Here is a 26,798-nt window from a genome sequence, read left to right as displayed (position 1 = left end):
AGTTTTCTCGGTTCTAAAGTTTGCAGGCACGGAAAAACATTAAACAGAAAATCCCATTCTGTAGATATGTGGTTTTGATTATTTAAATAACGAAACTACGAGCGTAATATTCTGTTGTCAATTGTAATGATTGTTGCAATCTATTTGCGAGGTTCAACATTTATCTCGAAAACAGGAGCAACTACTATACAGGTCGGCGAAGGTGGTGTAAGTCGTTACTTCTCGATAAACTGTAAGCTGTCAGTACCATGCATGCGGCCTCATCGCGGCGGTGTAAACGTTCACCCGCACACACGGCATTCTTTTCCCAACAAGTTACAAGTGTTGGTAGTTAGTTTGTTTATTTTATCTGTGTGAGCGAACCGTGTATCGGGCGTCTGTTTGCGTATGAGAAACGTCAAACCAGAAAAAACTCCCGTGCATGCGCTGTAAAGTTGTTTTGATCTTGCTTCCTTGATACTGGTCTCGGGGTATTTGTTCTCCGACATGCTGCATTGCTATAGAGAAGCATGCTGGTTATGGCAGTGCCATCTGGGATGGCTTTTGAATGTTTAATTTTTTAACACATCACAACCTTTTATACTTTTTTCATTAGTTAGGTACGTTCTATTGTTTGCCTTATTTTATGCAATCCACGTTCATTTTTTAATCGCCTCTAATGTTAATAAAAACACTCGTGAAAGCGTATTTTTAGTTTAGTTCGAATTTTTAACCAATCCATGCCTTTTATTTATTTATTTTTTTATTTTATACGTGATGTTCAATTTTTTAAATCATTTAAAAATTATAGAAAGTACTAGAAACCTGTCGTTGCGGAAATTGCTAGAAATTTCACGCCTTTTGATTAAGTAAGAACGTCGATAAAGGGAACATGATTCTTTCTGTGCACTGTTCTTGATAGCAAGTCCATCCCTCACCACAGTCCCCTATTCGATCGTGTAGGTGATGCGGACAGAACAAGTTTGCGTGCTATCGCGGGTACCGTTTGCCAGCACCGGATGAACTTCGGTTGGCCAAAATAGGATGGTACGATGACGTTACACGAATTGCTGACTAAGTCACTCTTTCGCAAAGTTCCGCTTGAAATTGTCAAACCAACCAACCCGTATGTTTGTTGATGAAGTGGTGGTATAGTGCTCGTATAGTGTCGCCGTCGCCGTGCTTCATTTCGTGAAGTTGTGTGCGGAGTGTGCCTGGGATTGGTTAGACAACAGTAGAGTAGGTAATCAGTTTACTCGTCGTATCAAACGCACGGAATGAACCGATCCAATATCAGTATGTCACTTGAAATGCGTCGACTCGGTTCGGCTGGTCGTGTCGGTAGCACTATCGTCGTCGAAAAATTGCACAAAGTTTATCCTTCCGCTATCTTTTATTGAGCTATTTATTTTATTTGAACTGTATTTTAAGAGAAGAAAGCGTTAATTTATTGATTGGAGATATCTGTCAAGTACCGAGGCTCATCTCTTTGGAAGAAGAAAATTTTTCGGTCCAAGTAGGCTCGGCGTGATAGGACGGAAGCTAGAGACAGACAGCTCTTTTATCCAGAAAAGTGGCGTGTTGTCGGAAGTAGGTATTGTGTGTGCGTCGTGAATCGGTTCTGAATAGATATTGTTCTGGTGTCCAAGTGCGTGTGGTGGAATTAATTGTGTATCGGTCGCTTACAAAAGCACCAGCTCGATTTCTATTGGCAGCTATTTCGTGTGCCCCGCGAGTGTGTTAGTGGTGCAGTATCGGTGTGTATTGTTTCTTCACCTATTTGGGGCCAGCTTCCCGGCCCGACCGCTTCCACGGTCGATGTGTGTTCATTTTGCCGAAGGTTTCTTTTGCCCCCCGGTAAAAGATAAAATTGACGTAACATCACTGCAGCAGCGGTTGATCGTGTATGTGGTGAAGTAGCTTCGGTATCGGTGCCCCAGTGTATAAATTATTTAACCTCAAAGTGCGAAATATTTGCAGTTCTGCAATTAAAATCAAAACAAATCGGTCTCGTGTTCTGATGCAGTGGCCGTCGTGGTAATGTTCATCCTTTAGAGCGCATTTCGCGAAGTTTAGTGTTAGTGTTACCTAAAATTGTGTATAGTGAAGATAAAAGTGCGTAAAACCATGACCCTGTCACTACGTTTGCTAGTGCTCGGGGCACTGTTGTTGGCATATATTGGTCCCCTGGTCAAGGCCACTAAACTTGGTAAAGCCGCTCCGGATGATGCGGCCCTGCTCAAAGAGGATACTCTCCAGAGCAACATGCTGCCAGAGGAGGAACCGTTGCATGTTACCAAAGGGCCGAAGAACTCGATCGGCAAGCCTACCAAGGCTCCACCCTTTTCTGCTGGCAAGGGAACATCGCCGCTCATGAAAGGATCCGGAAATGAATGTAAGTGTATGTCAAAAACACGTGATTACGGTTTCATTGTTGGGTTGATCAGTTTTTTTTTCTTTCTCTTCGGCTCTGAATATACCACCGGCATGTTGCCCAGCCGGCTGCGATCAATTGACTTTTGACCGGCATAAATATTGAAGTTGTGCCGATGTCGACGATGCGATGTCTACTTTGATTGAGGCATTAATTGCGGTCCGGTGACTGGCCAGTTTGCGAACTAGAGTGGTGCAGTTTTTGCTGCCATTTTCTGGACTCGCTTCAATTACTTGCATGTTGAAGGATGGAATGGGGTCTCGTTGGTGTTTGGGGTTGCTGGAAAATTTGTACGCAGATCTGGCCTTGAGTCGGGTAAATCATCGTGTACCTATTAATGTCGGGTTCGGGAATGGTCTTCTGCGTTGGTTCTGCATGGGCAAGTTTTTTCTTCGTTGCGGTTTCGCACTAGTATTTGGCAAGTCTTTTGCGTTTCGTTTATCGCGAAGTAAGCGAGCAATTTATGGTAATAGTACCAGTTATGATAATATAAGCAAATAATAATTTGAAGAGCTGATTTCTTTGTTAGTCGAATGCGTAGAAGTTTGTGATATTCTTCTAATTATCAATGTTAACGTTGCTAAAATGGTAAAAAATTATAAACTAAATAAAATGAGAGAACAGGTTAATATAAATAAAATGAATTAAATAAAGAAACTGAATAAATATATGTAAAGAACAAAAAAAAATAAATAAAAGAAATGAAGTGAATAAAAAGAATAAAATGAATAATATGAGTACCACGAATATAAAAACGAATGGAATGTATAGAATGAATAAGATGAATAAAATCATAACATGAGCATGAATAAAATATATAAAATAATATAACAAAGAAATTAAATGAATAAATAAGGAATAATAAATTAAATGAACAAATTCAATGAATAAACGAAATAAGATAAATAAAACGAAAAAAAAATGAAAATGATATTACATATGTATAAAATTAATAAAATTGATAAAACAATGAAATAATAAAACTACTTAACATAGTAAAATAAATTAAATTTACAGAATTAGTGAAATAAAAATCAATAAAATTAGTAAAAATAATAAAACTAATAATATGAACATAATTAATAAAATAAACAAAACGAGTAAAATTAATAAAATAAATAAAACGAATTAATTGAATGAGTCGAATAAAGCTAATTAAATTAATAAAATAAATAATATAGTTACTAAAAAGTGCGAAATTAATAAAAATTAAAAGAATGCGAAAAACAAACAAAAATATTAAAATTAGTAGAATTGAAAAAACAGTTAACTAATAAAATGATTTAGATTAGCAAAATAAATAAAATTTAGAGAAATAATAAGATTCATCAATAAATCAATCAATATAATTAATAAAATCAATAAAATGAACAATATTGATGAAATGAATTTGATGTCTAATATGACTGAAATGAAATAAATAAAATGAATTAATTGAAATAAATAAAAGCAATAAAATTAATTAAATGAATACAGTGAGGGCTCCATTTTATCAGCCCCCGATTTTATCACCTTTTTGTGCCCATGTTGCCGGCCTTATGAAAATATGTTTGATGAGCTTTAGCAGACGAACTAAATCAAATTCGAGTAAACTTTTTTTCACTTTTTTAGCTTAAAGATGCAAAATATGCAAAAATGCAAAAAAATCATGTTTACTTGAAATTTGTACCGGAAAACCCCCTTAAGGGAAATTTATACCAAATAGTCAGAAAGTGTTATGGGGCTACATCTAGAGACTATACAGTAATGGTTTAACAGCTTCGGTTACTTAAAAAAAAGGAAAAAAATGTGTCCCGATTTTGTCAATATCTCCATTTTATCAGCCTAAAAACACAAGGGGTTGACAGAAACGGGTCTTGGCTGTATTAAAATAGTAAATAAAATAAAGTTAACAAAGCTAATAAAATCGGTAATAATAATGAAGTCAATGAATTTCATGATACTAAATTGAATAACATGAATAAAATTCATTATAGAAATAGAATAAATAATAATGTTAATAGAATGAATTAAATGCAAAAAACAAGCAAATTGAATAAAGTTAAACTTAATAAAATTTACAAAGTTGATGAAAATTACAAAATTACTGAAAATAGCAAATTAATAGAATCATGGAAAAAATAAGATTAATGAAATTAGTAATATTTTTAATACTAATAATATAATAAGATGAATAAAATGAACAAAATTGTTGAAATGAATAAATTGGATAGAATGATTAAAATGACTAGAATTATTAAAATAATAAACTTAATAGAGTTTATATTAGCTAACAGAAATGAATTATGGAGAGTAATGAAATCAATGAAATTAATAAAATGAATGAAATTATTAAAAATTTCTAAAATTGAAAAGAATAATAAAATAATACAATTTATAAAATGAACAAAAAAAACAAAATGAATAAAATTGATAATGTGAATAAAACAATAATGTTAACAAAATAGATTAAAAAATAAGATGAACAAAAATGAATAATTATAAAAGGAAAAAAATGAATAAAATGAGTCAATGAATAAAACTAATGAAATTGACAAAATTAATGATTTTAATAAAATTATAAAAAATAATATAATACAATTAACAAAATTATTCAAATACTTAGAACTAATGAAGTTATAAAGATATTGAAATTAATAAAAATAAACAAAATTGTTAAAGCTTTTGAAAATAATAAAATTAATACAGCAATTAAATATAAAAAATACTGAAGCGAAACATCAATAAAATTAATGAAATTAACAATATTAACAGAATTAATAAAGTAATAAAATTATCAAAATCAATAGAATTAATAAAATTAATTAAATTAACATATTAACAAAATGAATAAAACAATTAATATTAAAAATAAATACAATGAATCAAACTAAATTAAAATGATGAATGAAGTTGAAAATAAATAAAATGATGCATGATGCATAGAATGAATAAAATGAGAAAAATAATAAATTTATTGCACTTATTAATTTTAATAAAATCAATGGAATGAAAAGAATTCATAAAATACTGGAATAGTTAAAATTAATTAAGCTGATAAAATTAATAAAATGAAGGCGATAAATAAGGTGAATTCTCGATAAACTTATGACTATGGCTTAAAAGCCAACTGTCAAAAATTCACTTAGAATGGAAATTCAGAATAAGTCGTAACTCACAAATCACAGATGTTGGTAGTTGGAGTAAAGAGAAAAGTTTTCTTTATCGTTAACTGTTATGTACTGTGATCAGCCAGTAACGGTTTGTCCGGAATTTCCTTTCAAAGAGAAATTTGAGAGTTGGCTGATTAGGGCCATATGTTTGTCGAATATTAAATAAATAAAATAATTAGTTTGAATAACGGAAATAAATTAAGTGAGTGGTATGATGAATATGCATGATAGGAAAAAAATGAATAAACCAAAGAAAATGGATAAAATGTAAAAAAAATGAATAAAATGATTAAAATTAAGTAATGAAATTTTTAAAATAAGAAATGAGTGAAATGAATAAAATGGACAAAACTTGAAAAACTATAAAATCAGTAAAATAAATGAGAGAAAAAAATAATATGAGTAACCTGAATAAAGTGAATTAAATTAATAAAATATAGAAAATGAAGAAAATGAGTGAAACGAACAAAAAATTTACAAAATGAAGGAAATGAATAAATTCATAAAATTAATAAATCTCATAAAATTCATAAAATTCATAAAATTCATAAAATTCATAAAATTCATAAAATTCATAAAATTCATAAAATTCATAAAATTCATAATATTCATAAAATTGATAAAATTCATAAAATTCATAAAATTCATAAAATTCATAAAATTCATAAAATTCATAAAATTCATAAAATTCATAAAATTCATAAAATTCATAAAATTCATAAAATTCATAAAATTCATAAAATTCATAAAATTCATAAAATTCATAAAATTCATAAAATTCATAAAATTCATAAAATTCATAAAATTCATAAAATTCATAAAATTCATAAAATTCATAAAATTCATAAAATTCATAAAATTCATAAAATTCATAAAATTCATAAAATTCATAAAATTCATAAAATTCATAAAATTCATAAAATTCATAAAATTCATAAAATTCATAAAATTCATAAAATTCATAAAATTCATAAAATTCATAAAATTCATAAAATTCATAAAATTCATAAAATTCATAAAATTCATAAAATTCATAAAATTCATAAAATTCATAAAATTTATAAAATTCATAATATTCATAAAATTGATAAAATTGATAAAATTCATAAAATTCATAAAATTCATAAAATTCATAAAATTCATAAAATTCATAAAATTCATAAAATTCATAAAATTCATAAAATTCATAAAATTCATAAAATTCATAATATTCATAAAATTGATAAAATTCATAAAATTCATAAAATTCATAAAATTCATAAAATTCATAAAATTCATAAAATTCATAAAATTCATAAAATTCATAAAATTCATAAAATTCATAAAATTCATAAAATTCATAAAATTCATAAAATTCATAAAATTCATAAAATTCATAAAATTCATAAAATTCATAAAATTCATAAAATTCATAAAATTCATAAAATTCATAAAATTCATAAAATTCATAAAATTCATAAAATTCATAAAATTCATAAAATTCATAAAATTCATAAAATTCATAAAATTCATAAAATTCATAAAATTCATCAAATTCATCAAATTCATCAAATTCATCAAATTCATCAAATTCATCAAATTCATCAAATTCATAAAATTCATAAAATTCATAAAATTCATAAAATTCATAAAATTCATAAAATTCATCAAATTCATAAAATTCATAAAATTCATAAAATTCATAAAATTCATAAAATTCATAAAATTCATAAAATTCATAAAATTCATAAAATTCATAAAATTCATAAAATTCATAAAATTCATAAAATTCATAAAATTCATAAAATTCATAAAATTCATAAAATTCATAAAATTCATAAAATTCATAAAATTCGTAAAATTCATAAAATTCATAAAATTCGTAAAATTCATAAAATTCATAAAATTCATAAAATTCATAAAATTCATAAAATTCATAAAATTCATCAAATTCATCAAATTCATAAAATTCATAAAATTCATAAAATTCATAAAATTCATAAAATTCATAAAATTCGTAAAATTCATAAAATTCGTAAAATTCATAAAATTCATAAAATTCATAAAATTCATAAAATTCATAAAATTCATAAAATTCATAAAATTCATAAAATTCATAAAATTCATAAAATTCATAAAATTCATAAAATTCGTAAAATTCATAAAATTCTTAAAATTCGTAAAATTCATAAAATTCAAAAAAATTCATAAAAATACATAAAATTCATATGAAATTCATATACAATTCATATACAATTCATATACAATTCATATACAATTCATATACAATTCATATACAATTCATATACAATTCATATACAATTCATATACAATTCATATACAATTCATGTACAATTCATGTACAATTCATATACAATTCATATACAATTCATTTAAAATTCACATAAAATTCATATAAAATTCATATAACATTCATTTAAAATTTTTATAAAATTCATGTAAAATTCATATAAAATTCATATAAAGTTCATATAAAATCCGTATAAAATTCATATAAAATAATTAAATCCATTAGATAATTGAATCCATTAAATTCATAAAATTCTTTTGAATCATTTAATTCTAGAGAAAAGAATCTGTCATTGTTACTTACGTCCTATTCTAAATTTTCTCTAGAATTCATTCAATTATTACATTCATTAAATTCGTCAAATTTATTAAATTTATAACGTTCTTAGAGTTCATACATTTCACAAAATTTTTAAAATTCGCAAAGTTCATGAAATAGATTAAAACAGCATGTTTATTTAAAACTAGTATTTGTAGAAATCAACAGGAAACAGGTTTAAAAAAGGTTTTAAATTGGTTGAAATCAACAAGCAAAATATTAAAGAAAACACAGGATGCGTTTAAATCTAATTCTAAAATGTAGGTATATTGCACAGAAATATCTCCTAGTATCTTACGCGCAGGACTTTTCGCAGTGTGTATAGTCTTCTGTTTTGGATCTTGATCGTTGCGATCTGATTCTCAATCGTACATAACGTGGTTTGGACATGGAGTATGCTCTGGAGACATGGTCATGAAATAAGGTTAGCTGCGCATTCACGAACAACGAATAACGTCGGTGATAACTCGGTCGAAATACCACCAAATTTGACTTGGTAAGGGAAGTTATATCCCCTTAATGCGGAATGAATTTTGCAATAGTAACATGCGGTGATTGATGCTATAGTCGCGTTTTTCGACTGTTATCTTTTATATACTTGAGATTCTAGATTTAACGTTACCATTCCGAGACTTGATTTCTGTTAATATGCATAGCAATTCATTTTGCTGTACCGTATAATTGAGACCATTTTATGGTATTTTTATGGTTGTGACAATTGGAACGGACCATATTCATAGTCTTTTAATGGGGGTGTACGGTGTTTAAGCCCATGAGGGTTTGCTCGGGATATCAGTACTGCATTCCTCATATGATGCAACAGAATAAAGGTAACTTCGCCCAATTTTTCTCTTCCAATAAGTGTTCCACTTTGACGAACAGAGGAGCGAATCTGGTAAGTTCCAAAATCAGCCACAGCTGTGTTAAATGAAAATCAGTGTTCCATAAACATCCTAACTTCAGCAATAGATGTATTCTCTGTTTCATTCGTGTGATTTTCATCACAAACGGAACTGCGATCGGAATTCAATCAAATTAATGAAAACGATTTCATATATTTTTTTTAATTATGCGTGGTGATGTACATATGTTCCACCTTACTGTTATGTTGATTAAAGCGGCATTTTTCTTTCGAAATGACATATTGAGTTATCGCTTATAATGCACAAAATAGCATTGCCTCTGCGCTCCAGCTCGTTAATTATTTCCACTGCATGTACTGTATTATAGAGCGACTCCAAACAATCAACCAGTCCAGCGTTAAACACAATTTGTCAAGTCATTAAATCACTTTCTCGTCCATAAATTATCGATCTGAGCCAGCCTGTAACAAATCAGTTAGTTCATGCCATCGACGACGACGACGATTGTTCGCTGAAAAAGCCACAGACAAACGGAGCGGGGTGTAGCATCGTATGTTACAATCACAACACAATGACTTGATCTAGACATACTGCTCCTCACCCTTATTCGGATCCTTTTTCAATCACGGTTCACGGTCAGTTCCTCGGTGTATCGGTAACGCGTTAGCCACAAAATCAAAATCGACAGCTGTTTTGTTTTGCAACGTCATTTTTCTCGTATCCGTACCACCTACCCACCACGTTCATTCATTCATTCATTCATTCGGTAGGGGTTTCCCATGTCATTCTATCCTAAGCAGCTTCTTTGCAGCTGGGTGCTATTGTAGCTAAACCCCACCCCATGTATTTAGCTGGTAACCGTTGCGTTCCAGTTTTACTAAGCCTCGGAATTGGATTTGTCAATGTAGCAACCTTTTGCTCCTTTTCAGTGTCGATCGTACTGATTGGCATGCATTTTTTTTGTTTGGAGTAAACTGATCTTAGCATTAGATACCGATTTTATGATTCGACAAAAATATTCGGTTACGTATAACTGTGAAATCACAGTTGGTATTGTTGGAAGATGTGTTAATAGTTGATTTAGGAGTCGAGAAGTTTTTGGTAACAGAGATTTTTTCACCTCACAGAACTTTACATCAATATTATGATAAGTTGAGAAGATTACTCTCGAATACCTTCAGATTTGACGTATTACAGAAAGTAGACCTTTCGCGTCGGTGCTAGCATCGATTCGGTTTGAACTGACGCCAGTCGACTATTGCATCTTCATCAAAATGCATGGCATAGGCGTTCTATTGATGTTTTTTTTATCGCCCATTAAGTCCGACCCCAGCGTCAGATGATACACGGTCGTCGCGACTGGCAATTTTTTTATCATCATATCTAGCTATGCTTATTTATATTGACAGTATGTACTAGTTGTGTTGTGTTCTTGATCTCCTGAAATGGTTGATCGATGACAGCACCTAACTTCTCACGATATTGTGATACACACAAGATGCATGCTTGCTGGCGTCGTCGAGCGTGTTATTTCCGAACTAGTCAAACTAACATCATCGAACAGCTCTTGATCGCCTAAAGAACATTCTTGAATGCATCATCTTCCTATATTTTCAGACTTTTCTGATGGATAGAACCAGGCATTGTAATTCTCAGTCTCTCACTCACGCGCGAAGGAGCTTATTCGATGTTCAACTTTTCCGGGATAATTTGAGTCGAAAAATTCTTCGTCTCCACAAATATCGTGTGAATAATTTTTCCGATAAAGTTTTTCAATTTTTTCCCTCTCATTGGAGATGGTGATAATATTTTATTTTCGTGGGAATTATTAAAAGGGTCAAAATATACACGTCATTTCAAAGAACTCCGACGGAGAAGTACGTTAGACTTGTTTTGTCGTGTTTTGGAATAGCGCCAGCAAGGCAGCGAGCGCAAAAAGGATACCGTGATAAACTCATCCGCTCATTCTCCGGCTGTTTAATTTATCCGGAGGAATAATGCGTTGTATTTATCCGGAGTAGTTGTGTGATTGTCAATATCTTTTCGTGTGAAAATGTGAGTTTTTATTTTATGCCTTGATAGAACTTAATATATCAACGCATCTGAAGTTGTATGCTTGATAGCACGTCTAAATAACATGAATTGGCACATAGCAATCTGCCCTGGGTGCGTGACCAGTGTTTTCTGTTTAAAAATTCCATTTTCGTTTGATCTGCATGAATGGTTACGTATGAAGGGAATGATTTTGTGGGGCGCATTTTCCGCATTTGGTTTGTGTATACTACGTTAAAAAAAATCTATGCGAAATATCGGTATACATGTCATGACGTACGATGAGTTTTCCTGGATGCGTTGTTTCACAACAGTCATTGACTTCAAAACATCCATAGGCCTTCCTCTTTACGCCCTTAGTCAGCGAATCTATGGAAGATATAAAAAAATCCAGCGTGAGCTACAAGATAGTATTAGCGGCGATAGTATGGACGAGAGCATAGTATGGAAGAAAGCAGACCGAATGATCTCCACACACTACCAGGTGACGTTGAAAATATCTCACCGCCACGGATAAGCATCTCCGCACGCAATGGTAAATTACCTGTGCACGTACAGGAATACCTTGTAGGTATTGCAAATAATTAATTACTCACAGCTCTGTTAAGCTCACGCATTGGGCCGGGTCAAATATACAAATTATAAAAAAAAACTTTTGCACAGTGTTTTACTGATAATGTTCACAAGTTTTGCCAAGACAGAAAGCTTCTTTGTGAAGCACAACATGCAACACAATGTTGAATATAAGAATGTGAAAACATGATTAAATGGAAGTACGTCTACACGATTTGGCATCGCGTGCTAATCAGGACCACATTAAAAGATTTATGTCAAAAAAGGAAAAGTGTAATCCGTTTATGAGGATAGTTGAAAATTCTATTTGCCTGGCCTACTCAACGACGTTCATGTGGTTTAACCAATCTATCCCTTCCCACAAGACTTTTAGATGTAAAAAAAAGTAGAGCGTTACCTACACTCAAACAACACTGTGCATCTACCCAGATCAAACCCCTAGGTGCCAATTCTGTACTCATTCGGCACACTACGGATAATCATGTGTTGCTAAGAAAAAGCAATCTATTACAATCAGCACCAACGAACATCCGTTGATATATCGTCGCTGTTGTGCTATCTTATGACAAGCGCCATTTTGCAAATTTCGAGAAAAATGATTTTTAAAGTTTGAAATTGAATATCTTGAAACTTATAAATGGTGGGAACAATTCATAGAAGACAATTGATGCTTCTATCTATTATGTATTAGTCTCTAAAATATTACGAAGATCGATTAACTATATTGAGAGTTTTTATTAAAAATGTAAACAAAAGTCGCACTAATACGTGTCATAGATGTGTATTGATGACAAAATTTGTATGACGTGTCATAATTGTACATGGAAAATTTTCTATACAAATAAAGCATCAATTACTAACTTTTATTGATATCTTCGGCTATATTGCGTCTAGAAACAATCGGTGAGATGCATTTTAAAGGAAATTCCAGGAATCTAGAGAAAAAATAGTAATTTTTGGTTACAGTGTTGCCAAATATGCAATATTTTTAATTTAAAGCTAAAACTGCATTTTCCTTGAAATACGTAGGGTGATGAGCCCATTTGCGCCATGTTTCTATTATCACCCTACCCATTTGAAGCTGTTGGCTAGAGCAGTGTCTGCTATCTTTGTTCAACGCATTGAGTCAAATGGTAGCGCAACAATAGGGGCACTCGATTCGAGTTTTCGTTGCGCTCAAACACGAGAATTGCACTGTTTTCAGTGCGTTTGTGTTATTATATTGGTTCTTAACAACGAAGCAAAGCTGTTGATGTCAATTTTTACGTATTCCATTGATTGTAGGGCGAGAAATTAACGAATTAGTGAGGCACCTTGCTTAGTATGGTGAATATAGGCACTTTACCCTATATGTTTATTTTGAAAAGTATTATTCCATTGTGTTCCTCAAAAAATTTTGCATGTAAAAGCATCTAAAACTTCTATATAACTTTTTTTTCCTTTTTTATTTTGACTATGTTAGTCACATTTTCTTTTTTACATTTTAACGACATTCAATTAGCTAGAGATTACTGGGTAAAGTTATGAAAATTAGAGCCATAGTACTCAAGTGAGAGCAAGGATGTGAAGTATACAGATCGGAAAACTAGAAGTGGCAGGGTCATTAGAACAGGCCCTATATCTTACGGGCTTAACTTTTGTTTTCTGCTGATGAGGGTTGAGCTTAGGCAGCATAACTACGAATCACCCGAGTTCACCAGCATGTGTCTTGGCATAGACAGACTTGTCCATCTTTACCGTGACAACCGACAAAAGAAAAGCCACGCAAGATCATCACCGAAAAACTGCCGACGATTAGCATCAATCAATGATGATTGCAGAGATGAACAGCAGCAATCATCATGTAAATTCAATCATCTACACATACCGCCCGCGAATTCGCCAACATGAAAACACCCTGGTCGTTAAGCAAACGTAGCACCTATAAACTTCAGAACGCGGTTTCAAGCATTAACCCTCCTAATAGTCCTAATAGTCTAGACTAATGCTTTCAGTTGAACCAATCAAAAAGCGACGCTCATATTCACTAGACAACACGTTCCATGGTGACATGATCTGGAACTCTAGTGATATGGGGAAACTGACTCTATTCTACCATCTGCACTAGACTGCCCAGAAAAATAATGAATTTTTGAAAACTCAATCGGCCCGCCCCTGAGTCGATTTCTGGTCCCACCAGGAGTACTTGCTCCTAATTTGAAGCAAATCGGACAAGTCTAGCTACCGGACCAACGTGCTTGAAGTTTGTATGAGATTTTGCGACAATTTACATGGATAAAAGCCACTAGCTCACATTTTCGCCGCTAGGTGGCACTGCTCGCATCTTATTATTACTGTAAGTGAAAATAAGAAAGATAATTGAATTGTCTACAACTTTGTCGAAGACTGCTAGTCAATCCGGCATTGTTAAAAGAAGTTATTAAAATTTGAACGAAGTGATGTCTGAGTCAGTTTTCCATGGGGCCTAGCAGTGCATGGTTGTGTATCAGTACTCGATTCCCACGAATTATACATTTTTGTGAAATAATCGTTAGGTTTAGCTCAATAGTATGTTCAGAAGAATTATACCACATAATACAAGTTATGTTTTAATTGGAAAATTTTAGTTCCAACTGTGACCGCATAGAGGGCGCCAACACTAACTTTTCATAGAAGAGAGATAGAATATCGAGATGTTCAGAAAAATTATTGAAAAATTCCTGTTCTACAACTTTGTGGAAGACACCTAATTTCTATCTCTCTCCGTTGAAAAGTTAGTGTTGGCGCCCTCTATGCGGTACAATGTGGAGCTAAAATTTTCTAACCAAAACATGACTCCTCTTATTTACTAAAATTCTTCTGAACATATTATTGAGCTAAATCTAACGGTTGTTTCACAAAAATGTTTAGTTCGTGGGAATCGAGTACTGATACACAACCATGCACTGCTAGGCCCCATAGAAAACTGACTCAGACATCACTTCATTAAAAATTTAATAACTTCTTTTAACAAAGCCGGATTGACTAGCAGTCTTCGACAAAGTTGTAGACAATTAAATTATCTTTCTTATTTTCACTTACAGTGATAATATGATGCGAACAGTGCCACCTAGCGGCGAAAATTTGAGCTAGTGGCTTTTCTCCATGTAAGTTGTCGCAAAATCTCATACAAACTTCAAGCACGTTGGTCCGGTAGCTAGACTTGTCCGATTTGCTTCAAATTTGGAGCAAGTACTCCTGGTGGGACCAGGAATCGACTCAGGGGTGGGCCGATAGGGGTCATTTTTTTCCTGTCACTCTAATCTACACTATACATTAACAATTAAGCATCAGATTCGCGGGCCGCGCGCGATCATTGAAGAATACACGCTACATTATTATAAAATCGAAATTATACACGCGAAGTCACATACACGTAACAAATACGTAAACATACAAATGCTTGATCCCTTCGCGATAATCGATGGCACTTACACCTGCGCAAGCATAATGTCCCGGTGATAAGATTAACGTCTTAGCACTTATAAATCTTCAAACGCGGTCTCAAGCGTGAACCCAAAAACTCTCGCGATCGCACGATCATGAATCGGTCACTTCCGGAAGTTTATATCCTTGGTATCAGCAGACTAGGTCCATGCCTTCAATTGGACCAATTAAAAAAAGCTCTCATATCCACTGGAGAACACGTTCCTGGCGACATGACCGAGACCTCTAGTGATATGGGGTAACTCACTCCCTGTCAGAATGTGATCGTGCTCCGAAAACTAAATATGAGAATGACGGTCCGCGTGACCATCCAGGAACACACTCGAATATGTGAATGACCAATGGGTTACAAAATCGAATTTATACATGCGAGCACACGCGAAGAACACGTCAACATACAAAGGCTTAAGCCCTTCGCCATCTTCTACGCACACCTACGCCCGCGGTCGCGCAAAGTTAACACTTTGGTAATAAGGGGCCATGCATAAATGACGTAGCATTTTGGGGGGTAGGGAGGGTATACTAAATTTGTGACGAAGTGTGACGTGGGGGAGGGTAGGGTCAGAAGCTGTGCGACGTAGTATTATTTTTAATAATATGTTACTGCCAGCGGTATTGTGAGTTCTTCGCGATCCATGACAGTACGTGTCCCACAGGGAAGCAACCTTGGGCCATTGCTGTTTTTAGTGTACATAAATGTCCTTTCTAATATAGGACTTAAGGGTGTTCTTCGCTTATTTGCTGATGATACGCTTTATACGAGAGGGACACAGAAGAGGAAGTAGTCGCGTTCGCGAAACAAGATCGCGAGAAGTTCCGCAAACACTTCGGTGCAAACTTGTTATCACTTAAATCACATGTATGCTCTTCCATTCTAAGCACAAAAAAGGTAATTCAACCTGCTGGTCTCACTATGAATGGAGAAGTCATACCCTGTGTTAATTGATTCAAGTATCACGGTCTGATAATGGATTCCACACTGTCATGGAACCATCGTTTAGACTCACCTGAAGGCAAGCTCTCGAGTATTTGTTCCAACCAAAGGATTGGAGAAGCTTTATTTTTCTTTTTTCCACATACACATGTGTATTATTTCGCCTTAATTTGGGGATCTGTCAGCAAGAAATAATAAATAATAAATCCAACAACAATTTGCAATATGCTTGGAGGGAAAGTGTATTTTAGACTTCTTAATTGCGAGACATAGTTTATGAATGGCCCCCAAACAAACAATATTGCATAACGAATATCACATAGCGTCGATGACAGAGTAGTGGGATTAAGGCCAAGTTCCCTCGTCGTGGGTCGTGCAAAACTGAGAAGCAACATCAATTTAGGAACAGAGAACAGATGTCCATCTCAAGCGTAAAAGCTGAGGGGAGAGGTGTTAAACAAGGTTAGGATATATAAGGAAGAGCATGAGAGGACGTAAGTTGTGAAGGATCACATCTAACAATTTCCATTATATTAAACAAGCAAAGTGGTATTGTAACATGATCATTCAGTCTTATGCAACAATCGTTAATTGTATTGTATTGTCTTCGATTTTTAAAAAAAATTACATCACACAGACTTAGACTAAACACTAACTTAACCATATTTTTAATTTAAACGATTCTTTGCTAATATTAAAATCGAATAAATGATAGACACTGTTGAAGAGTTGACAGCAAACATCCAAAGGATTATTCTGGGCGTACTGCATGCGATGTGTTGAGCGTCGGAAACGATCAATTCTCCGGAAAGATCTTTCCGGAATACACACAGAAAAGGATAATAACTGACAGAATAGTTGCAGGGAAATTAGTATTCGTGGACATTACGGTTACCAGTGCTCTCTGATTTACTTAATAGTCGACTGATTCACTTCAGACCTACGGACCCAAAAGGAGACCAATAAGCGGAATTGATGTGAAGTTTTAACTGCATCACTGACGGCTTAACACGCGTTGTTAGGGGCATGATACATTGAACTAGAAAAATAAACACTTCCAAAGACAAACAGGTGCAAAATTTTGTCCTCCTTCCGAAGATCAGTGTTTGCTTGGCCGACAGTGGCCACTTCGTCCAATTTTACGAATTTTGTCTCGCGGGACGGACCGAGATCCCCTAAGCTATAAGCCCTACCAGCCCGTTGGACCTAGGAGTTGCTGTCGCGGGTACTATGACTCGATATATAGAAATACTAAGTTCGGGCCTGATTGGAGTGTTCAAAACACTTTTATCTTGTAGTCGTACTAATCTAATTCTCAAACGATTATAGATAGCTCACAGTTTTATCAATACTCCCTCGGCCGGCTGTTTGGAGTTCAAACTGCTGTAGTTTAGAGAAAAGTAAATCACGCTCGATGGCCGGTTATCCAGAGTTTAAACACAAAAAAATATAACTAATTATCTGTTTGCACTGAGTATACATGTACTCAGAGACTAACCATCCCACAGCATCAACACATATTCATTTCGTGGTCGCATTACGTGCTTGTGGCGAATCTTAGACCTATACATGTCCTTCAATCCAACTACAACTGTGGAAGCGTCAGTGAGTCGGTGGCCTTCCTTAAGTAGGTATTACATCAACATTTCCTACCCTATCTTAAGTATCGGTGAAGATGATCGTTGCCTGGTTTACCGTGGTTTACGGAACTCAAAAGAGATAAAGTTCATTCATTTATCTCTGAAGAAGATGAGTTAATCTACCTACAGGCAACATTACTAATCATTAGTATGCAATCTACGAATAGCACCGTGCTTCGCAAGGCAACGCAATGCAAATCATCGCAGACTATTACGCCCGAATATAGATCCTGAAAACACTAATTGATGCGAAAGAAAAGATGCAAAAGTGCGGAACATAAGAACATAAGGAGTAGCAGTTGGATTAACTTGTTTTTTTTTTAATATTTATGAGTACGAAGCAACAATTTTTAAAATTGCAAAATGACTGCCCATGAGACAAACGGAGTAAGTTTTGTTGGGTCTCCAAAGGATCAGAATAGCAAATATGTATCATGGAAAATGTACTCTAGACAATGGTTCTCGACCTTTTTTTCCTATCACAAACGCTTTCGAAATAAATCTATTACGAAGAAATGCCTAAAACCCCAATATTCTTCCGGTTAATGCTTAATTTGGGCCGCTCAAAATAGTTTCTCATTCCTACCATGAAAGCAACCAATAATTTTTCAGCTGTAACCTCAGTTTTTGTACTGGTCCCATTTATTTTTGTCGAGAGTTTTTTGGTACTTTTCTTTTTGCAAGTTTGTCTTCTGTGAAAATAAAATTTGAATTTAGTTTGTTTCTAGACAGTTGCGCCGTTACAATATTCCCATTACGCATTTCTAAGCAGTCTTCTGGTGGTCGAACACCCAAAGACTCCTAAAATCTTGAATCGCGCGAGTTTTAGCATAATTTTTCGAGATAAATTTTTTTATTTTACGAAAAAATTATCGATGGTGTATGGTACAGGTGCAAGATGGCACTTCTAAGAATGAGAAGGAAAAAAATAGAAAACAGGTAGCTCAGATTTAGCTACGTTGATAGTTTTTAAGAAAGTGTATATGAGGGGCATATAAGGTAGATCGCGGCTTGCCAGTGAGGTTTTCCTCGGACCCAAAAGGAATCCAATCGCTGAGGTCTAGCGGAATGCCCAGACAATATGGTCGATATCGTGTTAACAGTCGCCACAAACGCAGATACCATCATTCGCGATGCCAATACGTAGGAAATAAGCGTCTAACATGTAGTGGAAATGGAGCCGATTGGACATGAGCCGAGATATCATACGAATGAAATCCCCACTCATATTCTTTCCTCTAAACCAATGTTTCGTTGATACCTTCGGGATGATAGAATGTAGCCATTGTCCAAACTCTCCATTGCTCCACGGTGTCTGCCAACTTTCTGGCATCCGTTGACGGCAGATATTGGATCATAAAGCGATAGCGCATACCATTTTCCTCAACTCGAACTTTTTTCTATTTTTTGTGGTTTATCGAGGAACTATAAGTCTAAGGGCCGATTTCTTCACCCTCGCTTAACGCTTAAGCCAGGTTTAAACGTACTGGTGAACCTGGTTTTAAAGTTAAGCGAGGGTGAATAAATCGGCCCTAAGCTTTACAAATCTTATTGAATTTCCTGTGTCAGACAATTTTATCAAGAGTTATAGTGTTCTCCGCGGCGCTCCTTGACGTGGAAATGGTTGGACGTCTACTCGTGGAACGGTCGTATGTGTGGCTCTGCGTGACTGAAAATATATTTTTTCGTACACAATGAATGTATAAATAAATCTTAACATTACACAAAAGATCCATTGTTGCCTTGCCTTTAAAATTGTAAAACAAAGTAAGTTTCGGTTTGAGCACTGCCCAAGTAGCAATTGAAGTTTTATAGCACGCTACAAGTGCAATCTAAGTTTTATCAGTGGCTACAAAACTATCATAAAACCACAATTGTTACTAGGGTGTACACCAGACGCTCCCCTTGAACACATGAACTACACAATTCGGAAAACTGCTTTGGAAGTTTGACATTCTTTGTGGGATTAATACGAGGTTACTTTTGATACGAGTCTCGTGATATTGTATGCCAAGCGCATTTAAAGGTAGTCGCATTATAGACGGGTGGCTTTTCATAGCACCTCAAGCGGCGCTATTCTCAATTACCTACCTACCTAAATATCTATTTGGCCTAAGCCATTGATCCAACCAAGCACAATTAAACCATTTTATGTAAGGCGATTCCTAAGTTCTTTCCTAGTAAGGCGAGGAAACTACGTTTCTACTTCGTCTCATCAGTATCATATGGCAGACAAACTTGACCGTCAGGTAGACGCCAAGTTCAAGAGTCAATTCAAGCCAAAACGAAAATTCTTCTATTTAAAGCAAGTTTATCAAAGAATATAAATATAGTGCTAAATTTTGCGACGGGTGAAACCGTAGTGGTATTAGACACAATTAGCCGAAACCCTATAAACTATCAGATTCCTCATTGTCGGGTTTCTTATATATACCCAGAAAGTATTAAAATGATTTCTACACGAATCTGTACGGATGACGGAAGACAGCTGATTTTCACTATTTACACTCTGAAAAACGAATTTATGTGTCAGATTGGATTTTCGCAACAAAGTCATGAAAATGCGAAGCATTTCTCCCGAAAATCATAAACAGATTCTGCACAAATGTTGCTCTATCCCCAAACAGTTCAGCAAGTTAACTGGCGAAACTGGAAAGTGTGAGCATCGGGCGGTTCGAAATTCCATCCGGAAGTTTGGGTGAGGATTATAACTGTGCGGTCGCACCGAAATGTGGTCGAAATCCAGGACCAATGGACCGGAAGATCTTTTTAAATTGGCTTTTAAAATAAAAAGCAGTTCTGTTCGAGATGTTACCAAAAAGCTGGGTACTTCTAAGAGTAACGTCTAACGTGGCAAGGTAAGGTAACGTGTAAGAATCAGAAAACGCAAAAAAGGAGTGAAAAGTAGGCTGCAACCGTTAAACCGCAGGCTCGGAAGCTGTATGACGGTCTACTGTGTGGAAAATCGGCGCGTAAAGTCATAGACGATGAAGCATATATAAACTTTGACTATTAGTCGTTCAATACTATACCGTGAAGGCTAGGACGTCGATTATGCAGACAAGTCAATTTTTACCGAGAGATTCAGTAAAAAGTTCATGGTTTGGCAAGCTATTTGCGAATGCGGAATCTGGTCAGAGACGTACGTGACAGCAGAAACAATGAAGACTGATACATAGACCCGGGGAATGGTTGAATCGGCGTTTGCTGCCAATGTCAAGAAGCATGAGCGCTCAGTATTGTTTTGGCCGGATTTGACATCACGTGTCGAAACTTTTGAATCCTCAGAACTGTCCTCAAGACCGACCAATTGAGACATTTTAGGTTCTCAACGAGGCATATCTAAGGAAACATGTTAAAGCAGCAGATACCATCGAAAAAATCGCGAACGAGTGGAAAAATAAGTGTCCAAAGCAATTGTGAAGGAGGGGGCCCGGTCACAGCGTAGTTGGTAAATCATTTGCCTTGTACGCAGCTTAACCTGGGTTCGATGCCCAACCCCGCACATACGGTCAGAGATCTTTCTAAAGATATAGTCAGGGGTGCATTTCGACTTCGCCTCATTAGAAACCGACACTAACTTGTCGGAATAGATTATCTGCATAACCGGAACTTCTGCTCGGACGGGACATCACGTTTGATCAGTTGTTCGATTGAAACACAAATTGTGTTTTCACTTTAAGGGATTTAGCGTCAAGCCGGTGCTAATCTATTCCGACAAGTTAGTGTCGGTTTCTGATGAGACGCAGTCGAAACGCACCCATGACTTTATTAAGTTAGGATTTGTGCCTTTCACGTACAAAGACTGGTTTTACCAAAAATTTTCCCTCTGGTGAGAAATTTTGGTATTTACCCAATTTTTTCTCCGTAAGGGGGTAAATAGCATAGTGCTTTCTGAAGAGATTTTTCTAACCCGAAAAAGAGGCGACTGACCCTACGGTTAAAACAACTGTAATTGAAAATTTAAAAAAATGCGATGGAATCTCTGCGGAGATTCTTGAGCAACGTTAGGGCAAAAGTGCATTCCTTGGGTTATGATTAACGATAATAAAGTCTTTTTATATGATAAATAAAAATTCTTTAAAAAAAATCTTAATTTTTAATCGTGCTCATACTTTCTGGGACATTCCAAGAATACCCATGCAGCAGGAACTGAATATTCCATCGAACAACTTTTCGTGATGATCGTTCTGGCGAATTTGACGCATAACTCATGCGCTAACTGTCGAATTTGCCGATACGCAGAAGAACTGGATTCATTGAATTTGCGCCTCAAGTCCCCGCGTCCGACGCGTCCAACTAAATGACCAATGATGTCGATCAACGGTAGAAACACGCCACCCCATGCACATCAGACGGACAGGCTGTCGAAGTGTGGTGGTAATTTTCCAAGAATACGAATCGATCGCAGAGCTGGGCTCTCATCTGCTTTCTTCCCCCTCAATTCTCGTGCGCGCGACCGCGGATGAATCCTTGAAGCTTTGTCAGCACGGAGCGACAGTTTTGTGTGAATGAATACCTACGTGACCTCGCGCTTGAAGAAATTTATCTGCCAAAAATAGCCATCATCAACTATAGGTATTTACATACCGCTCAATCGCTTTCGGTTTTGCTATTGCTCAGTTGGATCGATTCTTGCGTTGAAGACCATCCGCGGTTAAGGCAGACAGTAGTCGGTCGGTCGGTCGGTCGGTTGGGGGATGCTATTTTTAGTAGAACTATACAATATATCTGGTTGTTGTCGGTTTGTCGTCATTGCTTCCGACTGCACAGGTGTGAGATGAGTTTAACTATAATATTATCGTACATTTCTAGAACATCTATAGAACGACGGGTGTTGCATCAATGTGATGAATACTGGCAGGAAAAATACCACTGCTTAACAATATCAATCGATTGTATTGTTTCTTTCCTGTGCTCGAAATAAAACCGTCCACTTATCAGACTCTAAGTAGGCATAGCAGGTTGAAGCTAGCTTCTCACCCGGCTCTACCGGTGACGTCGGTGTCTGGATCTTGAGCATGTTCGACAGTGTAAATCCTCCTTACTTGCTGCTTAATCGCTATTTCAACAAAATCCCTGTCGGTCGATTTGACGCGCGGATTTAGCTGTCTAGCTTTGGCTCGTGTTGACACCTGTAGGGATTCACCTAACGGTACGGATTAATGTAAAAGATAATCACCAGAGACGCCGGTCAGTTGTTTACGCGGGGTTTTGCGTGGAATGCTTCCAGGCGATTTTTGTCAATTTCAAACAAAGTTCGTAATTGATTTTTTTTCCGGTTAATTAGTGAGGTTGTGTTCACCTTGCAAGAATCTTACTATAGCTTTAGGGATTAATCGAAAATTCAATTTGAAGCAAACAGTGATTTATTTTGGCTTAGAGGTACATGATTGAGTTCATCGTAATTCATCGCCACACTTGTAGCAGTAAATATCGGATGAGAGAGAGTGACTAGACACTTCATTTCGATCTTGCAGGGAGACTCGAACGATTCGCATTGATTTTCTGTTCGCGGAGAGTCGATTCGATGAGTCGTTTAATTTTGCGATTTGAGCAGTGGAATGACACCCATCTCATTACGGAAGATCTAGGCATATGATGGGTTTTGTGCCAATTCGGCTGGCGATGGACTAGATTAAAAGGGTGCTGCATTGAACTGTTTAAAATCCATTTAAGCTACATAACTTCTTATGACCCTATAATGAATCATAAAATCCTGATATTCAACTAGAAAACGATTCCTCAATGTGAATCATCAGCTGAAAACTAAAATGTTGTAATGTTATGCAATTGCATACTTTTACTGTCTTGTGGAGCATTGTGAATATTTTCACAGTGCGCTTTCTTGTCATAAACTGTGTGGCTTCTTGTGGCGGAGGTAATTTTGAGACCGCTTCTCGTTGGCTCCTGTTAGCAGTGAGCGTTTCTTCTAGTAACTAACAAGCGGGTCACCGGCGGCAAAATGCTTGTGGCTTGTACGACGTCCAAATACAATCTGGAAAAGTTTTCCTAAAGACAATTGGTTTTACCTGTCTCAAAGATGATTCGTCGACAAATTAACGGCGCTAACAGTAAAATAAAATTTATGCTCGCTAGTTGAACAGTAGACCATCAATGAAATTGCAACTAATGGCTACGTTTTCAAAATCATTTTCATCGTAATTTATAATATTCAGATCCCCTAGGGTATTTGTTTCACAATTGTTGTGTTTATTTTCTGACAAAACTCTAATTGTTCACTTCAGTACATTGGCACTTATTAACCGTTTGTTTGTTGGCACGTGCTGCTGTCCGTACACTATTCGAGAACCATCAAGCATCAAACGATAGAACAAAAAGTAAATTCGGCTCTTCTATATATAACTTTCCATTATTTGATTGGGCTTTTAAATGCTTAGTATTGACGGCTCTTTCCGGAATAGCAGCCTTGTTTCTATAATAGATAGGCGAAGAGGTATACGAGTCCCGTTCCAAGGAACAAAGTTTGGAAGAACAGATCCGGCGAAAGGTCCGAAATAAGGCTGGCGAAAAATAAGTCGTTTTCTTAAATTTCGTGATACTTTTGCTGAACGCAATTGTTTGCAAACCATAACTTTCACTGACTGAAGCAAAGGGTTATTGAATAAGTCCATCCCATACTTCACAATTAAAGCCCCTGTCGGAGATTGCACCATCAATTTCTACCTCCCGGGCAGGTACGTATACAAGGTACTGCTTCCTGCACGGCCGAATGTTGTTTAATTAGATCGCGCATATATCGATGATGTTAAATGGCTTATCTTTGGTCCGGAAGTAGATAATCCAGGGGCCGGTTGTATTGTATGGGCATAATTTGTATCGAAAAGGAGATATCGGCCTTATTTTTGCCATCGGAGAAATTTTCAAATAGACCCACATTGATCCTGAGGGGATGTCGGTCAGCGGAGATAGTTTCGCATTAGCCAACACTATCGTGCGGGCTGCAGTACGCATGAAAAGATTTTATTAAAGGAAACGGAAAAATAATGCAACGAAATTTAAAAAAAAATGGAGTTACTCAGCTATGGAACATTTGTAGTAACGGCACTGATGTTTGAGTGGTAAGCGTGACCGCCACCCATTTCATTTGATCTGGGTTCAATCCCAGCCGATGTCGTTGAGATTTTTGTGAGGTGAAAAAAATCTATGGTCACGTCTTCCTTTGGAAGAGAAGTAAAGCCGTTGGTCTCCGGTCCATGAGTTGAAAGACTGATATCTAGTCCAAATAGTGTAGTCACCTATCTGGCGTCGGTAAAGAAGATGTAAAATCCAACTTGTATACTTACTAACAAATATCTCCTCCTCCCGTGATACTTGTGGAGTGCGCAATATTATATACGACCTCTAGCAAAAAACAAGCATCGGACTAACATTCCTTCCCTTTCTTTCCGCGATCTACGTTCGGGCCTGGCTTGTGCCGGTATGAGTCAATAAATATTTTAGGATTAGCAGAAGTTGCACATTGAAAGATGTTTCGCTACTCCCAAGCATATATCTACTGATTCCCTGTGCAACTTCAACTAGTCCAGATCGATAACAGAGTAGCTGCCAGAGGTGGTCGCACAAGCGCAAGTTCAAGCTTAGCTATGGAACATTTGTAGTATCAGTAATCAACAAACACATTTTCGCTGAGCCGTCGGTAATACAGCGCGCTATCAAAGGGTGTTTCCCAATAGCCAAAACGAATAAGGAATTTTCATTTTCACTTACACACGCCATGTCTGAACTTTTGTCACAACGGGTAGAAAGCACTCCGAATCTTACTACCCACTCGGGAAAAAAGTGTTCCGCCGGCCCTGGCCCCAGATAGTGGAGTGGGACATTTTCAATATTAAAAACCAAATATACAAAAAAGCTCTTCAACCCACTGCTAAACAATGATTCATCTATAAAAAGGATTGGATTCCGCAAGAAGTTTACGGTACCAAACATCTTGGAAGGATTGGAATGGCGTCGTCAGTTTAGATTGGTCAACGCAGTTACCTGACGCCAATTTTATTGAATAGGTTTGGGCATTCGTCAAGTCTAAATTTAGTAAAAAAAGTGTACAATTTGGATCATATTTCGGCGTCAAAATCGACCACTTTTGAGGAATTCGGAGAAAATCGTATTAGGAGTACATCTCGATATAGGTTAATGGTAAAAAAGGTGTCCGTAGAGAACTGCAAAAATCACTTAAAAAGAGTATTTTGATTGAAGATCCGCTAAGAAAATTTTAGAGCCATAGTACTCAAGTGAGAGCAAGGATATGAAATATGCAGATCGGAAAACTAGAGTCACTACTTAGTAATCTCTAGTTAATTGAATGTCGTTAATATGAAAAAAAGAAAGTGCGGCTACTTTAGTCGAAATAAAAAATGAAAAAAGATTTGTAAAGTTTTATTGTAGTGGCCATATTTGGAAAAAAATGAACATCGACAAGTTTGTACCTGTGTACAAAATTTCGTGCACGCGTTCAATCTCAAACATGCTACCCCTCGATGTACAGGTTAGCCTCGAACATCGTATCCAAGCGAACAATGTGCAAAACACTTGTTTAAACTTCCGTGTACGTACACTGAGTGCGTACACGAGAACGATTCGCACAAGACAAAAGAATTCAACGCTAGTGAAGATGACAGTACAAAAGAGAAAACTGGTGCCACGAACCTATGTGTACGCACACCGTGTACGGACATGGGGTTCGGTTGTACAGGCGAACACGTGCACGTGTTTCGGTACGAAATAGCGTGTTTGAGTTCGCACTCGAAGTGTGGGTTTAATATGAGTACAGAACCACAAGGAACATTGTGTACCATGTTCTTTTGGGAATTCTGGAAAAAATAGTCAAATGAAAACGTGAGTACACGGTTGAAAAGTTGTTCAGAGCATTGAAATAATTGTACTCATTGTATATCAGGAAACCCAAGTCTTTTTTGACTTTCCCATAAATTTAGTGAAAATCCACTTGTTCAAATTTTCGCCAGTAGACGGAGCTCTAGGCACCAAAACATCACTAGAATTGAGATTCTGAATATTAATTTTATTTCCTACAACTTGGTCGATGATTCATAATTTAAAATTATTCGGAGAAGTTA

General features: G+C 35.7%; 1 protein-coding gene across 6 annotated transcripts in view; it reads left to right on the top strand.

Moving 5' to 3' along the window:
- The first annotated feature begins 1,179 nt into the window (after positions 1-1,179).
- The window catches only part of LOC131685359 (low-density lipoprotein receptor), a 993,025-nt gene continuing 967,406 nt past the window's right edge, over positions 1,180-26,798 (top strand). Inside the window, exon 1 of one of the 6 annotated variants that reach the window (XM_058969026.1) lies at positions 1,180-2,374. In XM_058969026.1, the coding sequence (XP_058825009.1) occupies positions 2,107-2,374 (268 nt within the window). In that variant the 5' untranslated portion in view covers positions 1,180-2,106. The remainder of the gene's footprint in view (positions 2,375-26,798) is intronic. The other 5 variants (XM_058969027.1, XR_009304782.1, XM_058969025.1 and 2 more) reach the window with 5 other exon arrangements.

Source organism: Topomyia yanbarensis, chromosome 2 (genome assembly GCF_030247195.1).
Source record: "Topomyia yanbarensis strain Yona2022 chromosome 2, ASM3024719v1, whole genome shotgun sequence".
Taxonomy (NCBI): Eukaryota; Metazoa; Arthropoda; class Insecta; order Diptera; family Culicidae; genus Topomyia; species Topomyia yanbarensis.
This window is presented reverse-complemented; position numbering and strand designations above follow the sequence as displayed.